The 16290-nt window shown below is 57.4% G+C and overlaps 1 protein-coding gene across 3 annotated transcripts; it reads left to right on the top strand.

Moving 5' to 3' along the window:
- The first annotated feature begins 4290 nt into the window (after positions 1 to 4290).
- On the top strand, positions 4291 to 10990 carry LOC128811744 (Krueppel-like factor 2). 3 transcript variants are annotated; one of them, XM_053985592.1, is made up of 3 exons: positions 4291 to 6706; positions 7851 to 8826; positions 9630 to 10990. In XM_053985592.1, exons 2-3 carry the CDS (start codon positions 7854 to 7856, stop codon positions 9803 to 9805), a joined length of 1149 nt encoding a protein of 382 aa, XP_053841567.1. In that variant the 5' UTR covers positions 4291 to 6706; positions 7851 to 7853; the 3' UTR covers positions 9806 to 10990. The 3 variants fall into 3 exon arrangements, with proteins under 3 accessions (XP_053841567.1, XP_053841565.1, XP_053841566.1); XM_053985590.1 differs by lacking the exon at positions 4291 to 6706 and adding an exon at positions 7384 to 7575; XM_053985591.1 differs by lacking the exon at positions 4291 to 6706 and adding an exon at positions 7576 to 7608.
- The last annotated feature ends 5300 nt before the right edge of the window (positions 10991 to 16290 follow it).

A 16290-nucleotide genomic window follows, 5' to 3' on the forward strand; every position in this document is an offset into this window, starting at 1 on the left:
CTTCAAAACTTCAGGGCTACTCCAAGGCAACCCCTCTCCATCCCCAAAAATGGCAGTTGCCCCAGGAAAGGAGAGGGTGGCATTCCAGCTCTGGGTCTGCAGCAATCCTTCTTCATTCCTCTCCTGCCTGAACTGACTTATCTCTATCCATCCTTGGATGAAGACCACCCAGAGGTCCCCTCCATCCCCACTGTCCCCAGTACACACAGGCACAGCCAGCACTGCCAGGGAAGGTGACGCAGCTGGTTCTCTCTGGGTGACTCATGCTGAAATACATGACGTTCACCATATTTCAGGGCTTTCAGCTTGGATGAGAAAAACATCAGAGCATAAGAAAGTTTCTTTGCAAACTGCTTTTAAAACACTGCAGGGACTTCTCCTCCCACTTGCTCACACTCTATGTTTTTGGGGGAGAAATGTAGCCTTTTTAACAAACAAATATTTTTGATTGTTTATAACATGGAAAATAGATGATTAAGTAACACATTTTGCCTTGATTTATTAAAAAAAAACAAACCCCAAAAGACCATCTGGGTCCATCCCAAACAACTCCTGGCTGCACACAATGAGCAGCTAGTGCATGGCTCTTCAGATGGACATGCTGACTCCACCATCTCTTCCCCTCACTGGCCCCTTTGGCTGAGCTTTCGTGTCGGGCCACTGTGCCCGCTTGCTGCCCGCCTGCCCACGGGGCCACGCCGTGGCCATACCCAGCAGCACTGCCCATCCCAGCACAGCTCTCCCAGCAGTTCAGTGTGGTTTTGCTGCTGCGTTTGCTTGCAGGGTTATCTGCTCTGGAACTGGTGTTGGTTTTGGCACACAGCACCGGGACCACACCTACTATTTAAATACCACAGCCAAGGGCTTGGAGGGGGGAAAAAAAAAGAGAAAGAAAGAAAACGAATATGAAATATTTGTTGCGGTTTGGAGATACACACACACATGTACACACAACACAAACACACCAGCCTGGCTCCAGCTCGCTGGCAGTCGAGGAAGGAAGACTCTGGCTAAGATTGTCTTCAAAACCACCCTGGCAGCAGAGTCTGCTGAAGGGAAACCCTTTGGGCCAAAATTAGTGCCTGCCACATGCCAAGCTGGAGCGTGCACTGACCTGGGCTGGGGAAGCCAGGGCAGCCCCAGTGGCGCAGCTGGGGCCAGGGAGCCATGCCAGCCCGTCCCGGGTGGCTGCCCTCCCACCAGGCTACAAAAAGCTGGGGAAAGGGTACAAGAGATGGAAATCCCCAGGGAGGCACTGCTCGTGGGGCTGGGAGGGTTTTTCCCCCACAACATCATGGAATCTTGTCCTAAAAATGCCTATCCGGGTGGCAGTACTTGCAGTGAGTCTGGAAGTGGAGACAGGCAGCACTACCAGTTGGTGCTGGCTTGGGATAAATGGGTACCCAGTAGCTAAGGATGGGCTGGGGCTGGAAACAAGGATAGATGTACCATGGGAGCAGATGTCCTCACTGGGAGAGGTCTAGCTGTACTCTTTGCCCATGTTGGACCTAGCGAGGCAGCTTCTGGCATGAAGCCACAGCAAGGTAGCCCAAGAGGCACTGAGTGGCTGTGACACACCATGCCATGCTGTGCCACGTTGTGCCACGCAGTGAGGCCTGCCAAGGCGGCTGGGGCAGGTGGATTACTGCACCTTCCTTTCCCCAGGCCCCTTTGTGGAGAAGTTTTCCTGATGATCTCACTGGATGCACATTTCTAAATCGTTTGGTTGATTGTTTCATCATCGGAGGTCAATTAAAAGAAGGCGAGTTCCTGTCACCCTGCTCTGAACCCCTTCACTGCCAGAGCCCCAGAACAAAGGGAGGAATTGGGCTTGGGCTCAGCAGCTTGGATTCCCATTTGATTATTTCCAACAAGGGAGTGAATCTATTTTGGAGACGGTATTCCCAGGGGATGAGCTCACCGGCGCAGAGCATGAGCAAGGCTGGGGATAAAAAAAATGTAATACAGCCTTTTGTAATGTGTTGGAAACCTATTTACTACCAGGAGGCTGGGTAATTAAATGCCACTTCCTGGAGCAGAATGAAGCACCCTATGTAACCCAGTGCAGAGGGGTTTGCTCTCGATACAGGGTGGCCACTGATCCTGCCAGACACCCCATGAGTGTCGTGGGTGGGAGGATGCAGTTTTGTGGTCTGTTTCTGTAAAACCACCGCAGCAGCCACATGTGGCTGACTGTGATTGATTCCAGCATCCTGTGCTATAGTGGTGCCCTTGGTGCAGTGTCCCAGGGGCATGGGATGGTGGCAGGATGAGTTTTCCATGCAATGTGCTACTGTGTGATTTACACTGGCGGGGTGGCTCTGGGCAGATAGCTGCATGGGAGGAATAACAAAACCAAATTACCTGGAAAACAGTTTCCACACAGAGTTCTCCAGCTCCCTGCTTGTTCTGCTGTTGCCTGGGCTGTCCCCCACTGCCTCACACCGAGCTGTGTCCCCATGGGTACCAGTGACTCATGGTGCAGACTGTTCACTCAACCCTATCCCACAGCTCCCATTGGAAAATTGTTCCCCCACTGGCCCAGCAGTGCTTGCATATTGCAGCCACACCAGTGCCCAGGTTCCAGGGATAGCCAGGCTTTCTCCAGGCTGGGAAATGGTGTATATCTGAGTGGATTAGGTCTGACCGGTACTGGCCTCAGCATCCACACTTTTCCTGCCTCTGTGCATGGCAAGGGAGGTTTTCCCCACTCACTGAGAATCCAGGTTCATTGGAGACTGAATACCTTAGAGTATAGCTGGGAGGAGGGATGGACACTGCTTGGAAAAGAGTGACAGAGATGTATACTTGCGTAATTTTGAACTTTTGTAGATAAATTGCTTTTACATGATGTACAGCTATTAGTCTCCAGCACGTGAGAGAAGAGTTCTAACATGCACATCCCGTGAGCATGGCAGCCATACCATGATATCCTCTGCAAAACTCCCTGTGCAACTTGCTGTGGAACTCTGTATTGTGGCTTTTTTTAAAAGATTAAACCAGAGATGTTGGAAGAATATCTTGTGTTCCTCCTCCTTGTTGCTCACAAGGAAAACAGCAATTCCTGCTGTTACTCGTGGAGTTGCTGGGATGTCACAGGTTTTGTCCAGCACTTTTGTGAGTGGCAAAAAGGAACGGCTCCCATGGCTGTGGTCCAGTCCCAGCTGCTGTGGCTGGGGCCAGGGCTCTTGCCGAGGCAGGGGGAAGGAAGGATGGGCCCCTGGGCTGGCACGTGAGCACACGTGTTTGCACGTGAGGCTGCTGCTGCGAGGGCTGTCCAGATGCCTCCAGCACATCTCACTGCTGATGGAGCCTGTGGTGTGTGCTGCAGGTAGGGACATCTATCTCCTGGCACCATGCTGAGTGCGATGTCCCTTCCGAGTGGAATACCCTGTCCGCTGTGGTGCTGGACCTTGTGGCTCTATACAGAGCCTGGAGCTTTCAGCTTTCCTGTACCAGTGAAAGTTAAGAAGTGGAGGAAAAACGTTGCTGTATGTTATAGAGGAAGAGAGGTAAAAAGGGCAGGAAATTTGCACCATGTCCATTTCCCCTTGGCCCCTGGCCGCTGCTCATTCCGGATTCGGGATTTGCGTAGGCAGAGTTAAAAATAACAGGGGTATATAAAGAAGGACAGAGAGGGCTGCACTGGCCCCGCAGCCACCAGGGCACAGCCAGGCAGCAGGCAGAGATCAAAGCAGGATGTGGTCCAGGCGATGCAGTGGGGCTGGGATTGTGTGCAGGGTCTGGGGGTACCGCTGGTCTGCTTTGCCAGGGAGTGGGATGCCAAGATCTTGGCAGCCTCCTGGCCAAGCAGCTGGGCAGCACCATGGAAGATGAGGCTGTGTATATTCCCGCAGGCAAAGACATCTCTCATGGACCCTGTCCCTCTGTAGCCTTTACTCTGTGCTGACATTCACTGGGAGCAACCTGACCCGTCTCCTCTGGCCAGAGAGCTGCGCAAGGAGGCTGGATATGGCCTCCAGCCAAAGCACCCTGTCCTGGGACTGAGCTCCCTGACGGTGCTGCCTGGGTGCTGCCTCGGGTGTCCCCGAGCCCCCGGCAGCCCCAGTCCCTGGCCATGCATCCCGGTGCTCTGCAGACCCCAGGGTAGGCAGGGCGGACACAGCAGCTTGCTCGGCCGGTGCAAACGAATCTGCCCTCTGTGCCCTGATAACATTGTGTTTGTTGCGGAGCGGGAAGAGCCTGCCAGCACACGATAAGAGCAGATGACTTTACTCTGGACCCGCTCCGGATTGAATTATGCTTTAATTTCATTTTCAGTTCCTCTTTTCTTTTCAGGAGGGGAAGGGGGCTTTGGGGGTACACGCCGGTCTGGGGACTCCTGGACCCTTCTCTAGGCAGGCCAGTACCATGCAGAGCAGAAGACAGAGAGTAAAACCCAGCCAGATTCATTTTCTGCTCGCAGGGAGATAACCCTGGAGTGTCACAGTTGTTTAGAGTCTGCAGTATGGATCTCCTTGGCACCTCTCATGGGATCCCCTGTGGAGCTTTTGGGACGTGGGTTTTGCCTCCCACTGAAGCAGAAGCTCTCTGGGCTGTGATGCTGTAGGTGGTGTTGGAGAGGGGGCACTGGAGGTGCTCTGAAGGAGAGTCCTTGGGTTTACTCCAGTCTCCCAACTCCAGGTGACAGCACAGAAAAGGATGCAGTGCAGGTGTTTTTCAGTCCCCAATGTTTTGTGGGGTGGGGACCCCTCTGGGTCTCCTGGGAGCCCTGCTGAGCAACCTGGGCACCAATTCCACCTCTGGCAGTGCCACAGAGCATTGTACCCCTGCCCATCCCACCTGTGCTGTGTGCCATTGGAGAGGGTGCCATGGCACTGCAGAAGTGTTGGCAGGGCTGACAATGCTGTTTTGACGGGGCCACCTCTGGCGCGCCATGCTGGGCAAGCCACGCGCCTCATTCCTTTGCTGCCAGATGTGCCAAAAGCAAGGATAACCATTAACCCTTTCCTCTTTAGCCATCACCTGGGTGGGTGGCCCTTCCCACTTTCTGTTTGCTCTCTTGCCTGGCTGTTGTTTGATCTCTTGGGATGCCAGTGACTTTACAGTCTGCTGTAGTGGTGCGGGAGATAACACATGTTTCCTAAATGGGCTTCTGTCAACAGTGGGCTGTGCATGCCCTGTCTGCTCCTGCTTGCCTCCCACTCACCTCAGAGGGGGCCTCAGTGGCCAAGGGGCTGACAAGGCTGTGACAGGGACCCCCTGTGCCCACCCCATGGCTCACAGCAGGAAAACCCTGCCCATGACGCACTCCTGGCTCCCTGCACACTCAGCGCTGGCAGTGCTTGTGTTGCTGCGGTACCTGGCATGCTGCCGCTCCCTGCCGTGCCGGCCCTCCCACCGGAGCATCAGTAAAAAGAGTTTCCTGGGGAATATCCCACATTTGCAAGAAATATTGGCTGTAAAAATTAAGCTGATCTGTTGGTGACGCCTCTCAAAATAAGTCAGCATGGGTGCAAATGCCAAAACTGCCTGGAAAAGGGGAAAACCAAGAGGAATTAGTGTTTGTCTCCTATGGCATCTTCTCTCACTTATCTGTAAAAGTTTGGGGCAGGAACTACCTTGCTATTAATTATAATTTGGCCAAGAAACAAGTAATGGGATTAACTGGTGACTTTAATAAACTACTCTGGGAGGCAAGCTAAAAGTAATTTCAAGTAATGCCCACATGCTTCTTTGCCACTTTGGAGGTGACTTTTTCTGGGGAAGGACTTTGGAGCCCATGTGTTTTGACCCAATAGGTGCCATTAATAAACCTGCTGCCTCGCCACCAGACAAGCAGATGGGACCCAGGCAGCAGCCCAACATGTGCTCTGGAAACCAGGGCAGGGATTCTTGGTAAAAGGGGGAAGATCTGAACTGTTGTTGTTCCACTGGATTACTGAAATAATTTATTGCAATGCTCCACCCTTATAATTAAAGCGCGGTGATGAAAGCAACTGGTAGAGTAGCTTTGGATTCAGAAGCGGCATGTGCGTGTGGTGTGTGTGCACACCTCACCTTTGGTGTTTATATTTGTTTTTTTTTTAAATTGACTCCTTGCTTCTGAATAGAGCAGGCAGCAGCCTCAGTTCTTAGAAAGGTATCTGGAGATGGACAGCTCCAGAAAGCAGGGAGACAGGCTCCAAGAGATAAGGCACATTACTTCTTGAGTGCAACAGCAGCAGGGCCATTCCTGGTACTGGTTGGATGGGGGCCAAACGGAGAAGATCTTGCTGTGAGCCGGACAGGGAGGCAGAGAGCCCCTGGGGAGGCCTGCCCAATGCCCTGAGTCTCTGTGCCATCATCCAACTAGCCAGAATAGGGTGGGTGACTTGAGTGTCTCCTGCAAAGTGGGATAACCTGCTGTCCTTGTGTCCCCTGCCATGGGAAGCCCTCAGAAGGACAGCAATGTCGCAAGGGCCGCTCAGGGTGGGCATGGGGGGACAGCCGGCCCATGTCCCCCTGTGCCAGGGCGGTCGGACACAGCCACAGCACTGATCCCTAGGGAGGGCAGACAAACGTGTTGTGGGGGCTGTGGGGCTAGATGAGGCGATGGCGGCAGGGTGCCAGCCCCCTACAGGGTTGACGAGCAGTTATCTCGGCTCGCACACGCACCCTGCACGCAGCCAGATGCGAGCTGGTACGCTCTGTGCTGCTGATTGCCTCACCGACAGCAGCGGCGCGGGAGGACGCGGCTTCACGGGTGCGCTTACATGAAACGAATCGCGTGGGGGTGTGGGGGCACCAGGGTTCGGCTATCTGGTTCATCTCCTATGGTGGCATAAACGCCCCTTTTTGGGACTGCACCTTCGCTCGCTGACGCGCTCGGTGGCCCCCGTGGCGAGCGTAGTGCCCGGCACACTGGCTGAAATGCTTTTACCTGTACCCCGCGCCAGACCTCTCCGGCACCCTCTGCGTCCACACAGGGTGCATGTGACAGAGACATTGCCCCTGCCCCACTCGGGACACGGTACGGGGGGATCTCCGGCTCTGCCACCTACAGCCCCCCTCCCCGCTCGTCGTGTGGGCAAGCCTTAAGGGCGCCGCTGCCGCGTTCACGTCGCGGGCAGGATTCTGGCCTCCGCGATCCACAGCAGCACCCTTGTCTGTCCTCCCCCGTGGCATAGTCTCACAGAGCAGGGCAAAGCGGGACGTGGAGACCCCGCCGCTCTGCCCCGTCCTCTCCCGTCCCGCTCGGGCTCCGAGCGCGGTCGGGGCAGCGGCAACCGCCGACCCCCGCCCGCCGGGGCAGCCCCGCCAGAGGGGGCGTGGCTCGGGCCACAGCAGAGCCAATGGCAAGCGGCGGCGGTGAATATCAATGCGGGCCGGACCAATCGGGGCGCAGCCATGCTGTTAACAGCTTAGGGGCGCGGGGCGGCGCAGAGCAGCGCTGCTGCCACGGGGAGCGGAGCGGTGCCGGGCTCCGCGCACCGCGCTCCCCCAGCCCGCCCCGGCCCCGCTGCCTCGGCCCGGCTCGCCATGGCGGCGGCCGTGGACGAGAGCGCCCTGCCCTCTATCTCCACTTTCGCCAACTTGATGCCGCTAGACGAGCGGCCCGCCGACATGCTCCACGTAAGCACCTGGCACTGGGGAGAGGGTGGCAAGGTGGGTACGGGACAGAGTGTCCCGGGCTGCGGCTCAGCCCGGCCATGGAGTGGGGGGCGGGCCGCCTTCTCGCCGTCGGAGGGCGCCCCGAGGGCGGCGCAGCGCAGCAGGAGTGGTGCCGACCCGTCGGACGGGTTGGGGGGAGCCGCCGCCCCGAGCAGGAGGCGCGGGCCGCGGTGTTGGGGCGGCGGGTGCCGTCGCAACCGTCTCCCCGCCGATCCTGACGCTTCGTTTTCCCGCAGAGGATGCTACAGCAGGATGGCCCCGCTGCCGTCAAGCGGGAGGAGGACGACTTGGGCAAGTTCGTGGACTTGGACTTCATCCTGGCGCACACCAGCAGTGGCGGGCAGGGGCCGACCGGCCCCAACTACCCCCTGCCCGAGACCCCCGAGAGCTGTGGCACCACGTACGACAGCGACGGCTCGTACTCCACGCCGGGCAAGTTCCCGGCACCTTACCCCGAGGGCCAGGGCCACAGCTACGTGGCTGAGTTGCTCACCCCGGACCTGCCCGGCCACTACGACCTACAGCGGAGGGAGTACACGGAGCTGCGGGTGCCCGGCGGCCCCCACCACCACCCTCACCCCCATCACCACCCGCCCCTCCACCCGGCCCTAGCCCGCCCACTGCCCCTGGACCCCGCGCAGTCCTTCGGGCCCCGCATCAAGAAGGAGCAGCCGGAGGAGCGTGCCTGCATGCTGGGGATGTCTGCCGCCGAGTACCTGGGACCGGGCGGCGGCGAGCACAAGCCACGCGTGGCGCCGGGTCCCGGGCCGGGACCGGTGCCGGGGCCGCCGCTGTCCTACCCGGGCTTTCCCCACGGCCGCTTGGGGCCCCCTGAGGAGCCGCTGCCTGGCGCCGATCCCCACCTCTTGGCCGACCTGCCGCCCCACTACGCCGTGGCCCCGCACCGCTATGCGCCCCACTTCGCCCCCCAGCCGCCACCGCAGTTTCATGGACATTTCAGTGTTTTCAGGGAGCCCCTGAAGGCGCCGGGCCCGGGCCCGGCGGGGCTGCCCGGGCTGCTGGTCACGCCGCCCAACTCCCCGGTGCTGGAGTACTTCCCGACCGGGGCTCCCCCCGAGGACTGCAAGCCCAAGCGCGGCCGCCGCTCGTGGGCGCGCAAGCGAACGGCCACGCACAACTGTGAATACCCGGGCTGCGGCAAGACCTACACCAAGAGCTCCCACCTCAAGGCGCACATGCGGACCCACACGGGTAAGGGTGCGCCGGGGCGGGGACACGCACAGAGGGTCCCGGGTGGGGGAACCGCGGCACGTGGTGAGACCCGCGAGCGTGGTTCCGGGGGTGTGAAGGGGCGTCGCGAGAGGTGACACGGGGGGAGGAGGAGGGGGCGTGTGTCGCCTGAGGAAGACCCCTGCGGTATGTCAGGGAGTGCAGTGGGTCGCCATGGTGGGGCTGTGTGAGGGCACCCAGAGATAGCCCGCGTGGAGGCGTTCTGCGTGTAGCGCAGGGGGCTATGGGCATGGCCCCCGAAGTGCTCAGAAGGACCCCCGTGGTGGGGCTGGGCAGGGACACTTAAGGACCTAGGCATGTAGCGAGACCACTCTTGTGGCACCTCCAGTTGCTGGTTTTGGGGCCCGGGGGAGCCTGAGGTGGTAGGACTTAGGGGGGACATGGCGAAACCCTCCACTTGGGCTAGGGACAAACAGGATAGGGAGACAGACTGGGGGTTGTATGGTGAGACTCTCTGGCCGAGATGGGACAGGGCACATGGTGCCACCCCACAGCAAGGATGAGCAGGGGACAACCCACAGTTTAAAGTGAAGCAGGGGCACATAGGAGAGGTGCTGTAATGGGGCAGGGATGCCCAGAAAACAGATCTTTGCATGTGGGGAAGGGCAGAAAAATCGGGGACAGAAGGCGAAAGCTGGGCAGGCAGAGATGCCAATGGACCTCCCATCCCCTTGAAAAGGGGGTGCTGGATAGGGTAGCACAGAACTAAAGGCATAGGGAGGGTGAGAATCTACAAGGCCACTGACACCCCCTCTCCTCTGCAGGCGAGAAGCCCTACCACTGCACCTGGGAAGGATGTGGCTGGAAATTTGCCCGCTCCGATGAGCTGACCCGCCACTACCGCAAGCACACGGGGCACCGGCCGTTCCAGTGCCACCTCTGCGAGCGGGCTTTCTCTCGCTCAGACCACCTCGCTCTCCACATGAAGCGGCACATGTGAGCAGTGTCTGCGGCCGGACTCGATGTCCCCGAAGCCAGCTCACGGTGTAAATAGTGTCGGGCCAGGGATGGCAGTGGGGAAGCAGCCTGGCCACCCAGCCCTGTCTGCTTGTAGTTGATAACTAGTTTTCTCCTCCTGCTCCTGTGAGAGCTGGCCCAGCCAAGTGGTGGGGAAGGGCTGCTTTGGGGATGTATGTGGGGAGCAAAACTGCAAGAATCATCTGCCCAGGCATCACCACTCAGCTCCCCATGCCTGGAGGGTTCCCCACAGCCAGGTACCCAGTGAGTGGGGGAGCTGGTGCATAAGGGATCTGTACCCAGAACTCCTGGCTTGTATTTGGCATCAGCTTAACCTTCTTCCCCCAGATTCTGGCACACCCCTGGCTCTAGGGGCTATGGTGGCTGACTCTGGCTGCTTTTTGGCTGGAGAGCCATGCCAGTTGGGCATGTTGGTTGTGGTGCTGGGAAATGGGTTGCTGGTTGTCTCGGTTGTGATTATCAAAACAAAGCTCCTGACCCAAAGCCCAGAGTGGATGGGGCGAGGGTGGGATTTCACTGGCTCATGGCTATAAAGGTTTGCAGGTGTTGGCAGCACAGTGTCACCTTGCACAGAGGACAGGGATGATCCTGTCACCAGCCTGGGACCCCTCTGGGCAGTCCAGCCCTGGCCATTCCCAGTTTTCCACTCGAGCCAAAATGTCTCTCCTGGCTCTTGTCTGCTTTATTTTGTCTTGTTCTTCCCCTCAGGATGACACCAGGTACTGCTGCAGCTGCCTTCCCCATGCTGCTTTTTAAAATTTAGTATGTAAAGGACAGTGAGTCCAGCTATGAATGCCCAGGTCTCTGCTATACTTGAAATTTTTGTAGAGGGAGGGACAAAAAAGAAAGCTCAAAAGAAAATGAGTCTTTTAATGTGCAGCTTCTGCAAAGCAAGTTGTAAATTAAACAAAGCAGTAATATATAATGTTTCTGGTTTTTTTTTAATATATTTTCTTCCAGCTGGGAACACAGATGAGTCTCAGCTTTGGGAAGTGCACTGTTCCCGTCTGTGTATATTGTTAATTAACATTTCTCTGCTTGGGCACGTTAGGTCTCTTGCACTCTGAAATGTTACTTTTCTTTATATGCAAACTGTTGAAATATTGTGATCTGCTGTATAATAAATAAACAAGATGTAAACATGAAAGAGCCAGGAGAGTTTACTTTAAAGGTTTCTTCTAAGAGGAGAGGGTGAGGCTGAGCTTGTTTGTCAGTAAATATTTACATCGATGTTCATTTCTGCTTAAGTTAGCTGCGGAGGATCGATGGGGAACGCCCAAGCCTCGGCATCTGAGTAGCATCTCCTGTGCAACAGCTCTTGAGTCACCCCACTTCCCTGTGCCTCAGTTTCCCTAATCTGCAGATGGGGCAATTGCGGCACTGGGATGGTGTGACTGGTCCTGCGGTGAGTCATCTCCAAGGAGAATGGCAGCCGAAACTCAACTGAGAGCCTTGTTGGTCCTGAATTCTTCCTGAGCAGTCCTGTCCCGCTGTGCCTCACAGTGGAAGCTCTGCAGTACTGGCCTTGTGGTCACAACCAGGAGGGAAACTGGTGTCAGCTGCCTGCTCCTGGGTGCTGTCTCTGCTGTCCTCCTGGGGATGGCCCGGCAGCTTGGCGGGGTTCAGGTGCTGAGGTTTCCCTGCGTTAATAGGTGGTGACTCAGCACAAGTATGCTGGCAGGTCCCGGAGCTCAGCAAGCAGGTCTGGCTCCATCCCTCCCTCCCTCCCACAGCTGATTACCTGTGATGCACGAATCCCTCTGAAGGCAGGAACTTGTCCGGACCTGACACCATGCTGGCAGTGCAGGGAGCACACAAGCTGTATGATGCCCTGGCACAGGGTGGTGGTGGCGGCAGTGGCTCCCTCCTCCTGTGCTCATCTCTGCAACTCCCAGTGGCTGGTCAGGGCTGGAGGGTGCCCTGGGGCTGCTTGCCCTGCAAGTGGAAGTGGGATGTAGATGGGCTGATCCCACTCTTTCCCACTCAGATGGGAATGGCAGAGCAGGTCTGATGTTCCCCTGAGGTGTGGCTAATATTTTGGTGTTGGGCTCTTCGTTCTGGGACCAGCACTCACCCTTGTGGTCTGCCCTTGAGCAGATACAAATGTGTGGGTGATTCCAGGCAGGGTGGCAGCAGCTTGGGACTTCGTGTTCTGCCTGTAGGCCTGAGATCAGGACCGTGGTGCTGCATCCACAGGTATCACAGATCCATCAGGCTCAATCGCTTGTGCGTTTCACCGCTGCCTCCACCCTCTGCTTGCCCCAGTTTCTGAGAGGTGCTTGTGCAGGGGTGACTGGGCTGGGACACATGTGGCCTGTGATGAGGTACTGGGGATATCTTGTTCCTGGGACCACCAGAACCCAAGGACAAGGCTAAAATGCCAGGGGATAGCTGGGGCAAAACTTCTGCCTCTTCCCTGGAAACTTGTTCAAAACGTCACATGGAGGGAGAGGGAAAGGTGTGGGCTGTTTGAATTAGCGATGAGTCAGGCTGGCAAAGCCAGATGGGGAGAGTGCGTGCCTGCCTGTTTGTGTGCGTATAAGTAATCTCTGGCTTTGTGTTTTTATTATGATTATTATTTTTATTTCCAGGGGAACGATGAATTTCTCCAACCATCCTGTCCCACTGGAAAGGCTGGCTCTGCTGTCCTGTCCTCCCTAAGCATCCTGGGAGCTGGAGTGACAGTTCACGGCTGTTTTGAGGTTCAGCTCTGAGATCAGAGCACAAACCAGTTCTTTCTCGCCTTTCATCATTGCTGTGCCAGGGCAGGAGTGAGGTCCGGCTCTGCTGCCACTACCTCCACAGGGAGACAAGAGCAGGGGAAGGTGCTTTGGCTCCTCCAAACAGAGCTGCTCCCGGTTTGCTCCCCTGTGCCTGGGGCAAGGCACTCCCTTCAGGCACATAATGGGGCATGGCAGTCAAATGGACCAGCATGGCTGGGGAGGAGCAGCTGTAGTGGAAAAGACAATTACGGTTAATTTGTTGTTAATAAAAAACACCCTCTTCCAATTGCCTGGGCCAGGACACACTCTCCATTGGAGGAGGGAGGCCAGTCCTGTCCCCAGCAAAACCTGCCCTGCAAATTGATGAGGGCAGCAAGAAAACACCTTTGGCAGCACTGAGGGAGGCACGGCTGGGGTGCAATCCCTGTGGTGTGTGCACCTGCAGTCAGCTGGAGAACCCTAAGCTAGGTAGGCCATGTCTCACTCCCTTCCTTTTCCACCTTGGTCACTTCCTATCAAAAAGGACCCCGGGAACTGTGCAAAGGTCCCTGAAACCTCTGTAACTCTTAAGCCCCATGGTTTTGGGGTACAGCTGACTTGGTCCAATGAGGAGGCAAGGGAGTAAAGGAAGCAGTAAGGTATGGAGAAACACCTCCCAGCAGAAGTGTGAGTCATGGCCACAGTAGGGCCTGGTGCCTGCCAGTTGGAGCAGGGCCCTGGGGTCTCCAGAACTGGAGAGGAGTCTTCAGAGCTGGAGCTGACAGAGAAGCTTGAGTGGGTTTCTGTTGTCTGGGGATGACCGAGCTCATGGGGATCCCCCATGCTACAGTTTACAGGTCCCACAGCTGGTCTGGGATTATTGATTCATAGGTAGAAGGAGTGTTGCAGATCTGAGGGTTCCTTAGGCAGGGCTTGACCTTCAGGATGCTGTGGTCCATGGAGACAGCATAGAGCTGGGGAGGGGATAAAAGTTCTGGGGGTGGGATGCAACCTGGGTACTCCAGGGTGGGAGGATAGTTTGGGCGTGCTTGGACAAGCTGACACAGACCATTCCTCGCCATGAGGTCGGAGCTTGGGTCCCCAGGACCAAGGTGTCCCTGCTGAAGTATGCTCCCAGGGCTTGAGTCTTCCATCAGAGAAGCAGTCGAAGTGTCCCATCCCTGCCATGGCGGGAAGGTCCAGCAACCAGTCCCTGTGTCCATGCTGCTTGGGGTGGGCCAGGTGCCACGATAACGGGGCTGTGGCTGTCACCGCACCCTTAGGAAACATTTGGCTTCAGGCACCTGAACCCACGGGGAAGTGATAACTCCCGGCTCGCTTGCCCTGCCTGGACCCACACCTGGCGCTGTTGTGCCTTAGTCACACACAGAGAGTTTTTCCACTGCCGGGCCCCAGATAACCTTCTCCTGCCCCACTGGCCACAGTGTTTGCACTTGTCCTCCTCCGCTGGTGCCAGGCTGGGAGACACACACACCCTGAGCCCTGGTCGGAAGGCACGCACACCTCTGACCTGGGGTCACCTTTGGTCATGCCTGGCAGCCAGGGCATGGGTAAAGGGCCTGAAGTGCATCCTTCCCCAGCATCCTGAGGTGGGTGAGGAGCTGGCCTGGCGGGGGCCTTCCTGCCAGGGCTAAATCTGGGGGCACAGCTGCTTGGTGGCAGATCACCCAGGCTTGGTACCCTGGACATCCCTGGTATCCAGTACAGCTGGAGGTGGGTGATGGTGTTGCAGTGACAGGACAGTGCTGCCAGAGTTACAGGGCACAGAAACACAGGGCTCCCCGTCACTGCTGGCTTTCCCTGATTCCCTGCGTTCCCCCGATACTCCCTGTGCCCTGGCGAGGCAGGACCCAGGTGGTCAGATCTGGGCACAGTCCCACTACTGGACTCTCAGTGGTGGGCCAGGTACGTGACTCAGCTTTGCAGCCTTTCCCCTTTGTTCTGTGCTAGCTTTGGGATGCAGTGGCCATTAACAATATCTCCAGGCCAGAAACAGGAACTGCAGCCCCCCCTGAAGCAGTGTTAATTGCTCCGCTGATGAGCCCATTAGCGGAAGCGCCCAGCTAATGTGTTTCACCTGCAGGTCCATACAGCTCTAGGTGGGACACAGAGGCTCACAGAGGTGTGGGGGAGGCAGTCCAACAAGTGGGAGATATAATCAAAAAAAAACGCACTGAATGGTCCCATCTGTCTCAAGGCTTTATTTTTGGAACTGGTTTTTGTTTTCTTTAAGTGCCGTTTAACGGGATAAACGGACTGCGAACAACCGAACAATCCGCCACGAGTGGCAAAAAGAGAGGCCCCTTTTTTGTTCTTACAAAGCTCTCCATGGAGCCACTGTGCCAGGCTTGCCAGGCAGGCAGAGACTGCAAAAGCTGTCTCCTTCTGCAAGCCCACATTGGGAGAGTGTGGACCCCGCTTCCAGGCCAGCTGTGGAAAGAGAGCAAGGAAATGTGCTAGAAATTATTAGCAATGTCCAGACAGACTGATGGAGGAGGACTTGGTTAGATGAGGCAGAGCTTAGAGCAAATAGGGCAGGGAAAAACCTCAGGATCAGCTCTGTCCTTGTGGGAAGGGTGCTAAAAGCCATGGCTGGTAGTGTGGAAAGGAGCAGAAAAGGGATTAAATTATTTCTGGGGACAACAGATGGTACTCTGGGGGTGTCACCGGTTCCCATTGCGGCACACGGGCATTGTTGGGGCCCTGATACAGAGGTGATGTGCCAATCGTCATGGGAAGGGCTCACCAGCAGGATGGGGATGGTGGTAACTTCAGCACAGCCTGGCTGGCATTGAGGGATTCCGTGCAAAAGCAAGTGGGTTCAGCTCATCCCAAGGTTGCAAGGAGAAGAGATTCCCCTCAGAGGCAGCCCCTCTCCTGGGCTATCCAAGGTGGCTGGCAGGTCCCAGTGTTATCTCTGTGCCCTGTGCAGAAACCATCTGCTCCAGGCAAACCTCTGCCAGGCAGCCTTGCTCTGCCTCAATCCCGCAGGAAGGTGATTTCTCGAAGTCTCTCCTGGCACCGCACCACTGTTTTCTCCCCTTTCCTCGTTCCTCCATCTCTTCCCACAGGGAAGAGGAAACAGAACAGTCTTATTAATAAAACTCTCATTCCGGGCTGCCTCATGTGAGCGCTGCAGCTCTGGAGCATAGAGCATGAGGGCGAGGGGCACACGCTGTGGCACACGAAGCCGGGCCGAGCAGCCCGAGTGTGCCGTGAGGCGTGCCTGGCACCGGGCTGGCCCCCGGCACGGCTGGCGGGGAGAACCGGACAGGGCAAAGCCGCCAGCGAGCGCCTCGGGAAAGGAGACGGGAAAACTCCTGATGAGCTCTGCGGAAAATTAGGATCAGCCCCGGGACCCCGGGAGAGCGGCGACCCATCATAGAGTCCCCGAGGGAAGGGGGTCACGGCAGCTGGGGGTCACGGTGGGCACCACGAGCGCATTCGCGGCGCCCCCTCCCCGCCGCGGGCCGGGCTCGGAGGCGCCGTCGGGCGCGGCGGTGCTGCCACCTCCTGGCGCGGGAGCGAGCTGCGTCTGCAGCGGGCTGTGCGCCCTGAGCGGGGTGAGGGGTGCCGGGACCCGGCCGGGGCCGGGCGCTGCCACGGGGCCGTGGGGAAAGCGGCGCCGGTGGCCTCGGGCCGGGCGGCCACGACTGCCAGGAGCGGGACTCGAACCCGCAATCCTTCGCCCTCACCCCCGCGTGGTGCGTCCCCCAAAGCGCTC

The sequence above is a fragment of the Vidua macroura genome, chromosome 9 (assembly GCF_024509145.1).
Source record: "Vidua macroura isolate BioBank_ID:100142 chromosome 9, ASM2450914v1, whole genome shotgun sequence".
Taxonomy (NCBI): Eukaryota; Metazoa; Chordata; class Aves; order Passeriformes; family Viduidae; genus Vidua; species Vidua macroura.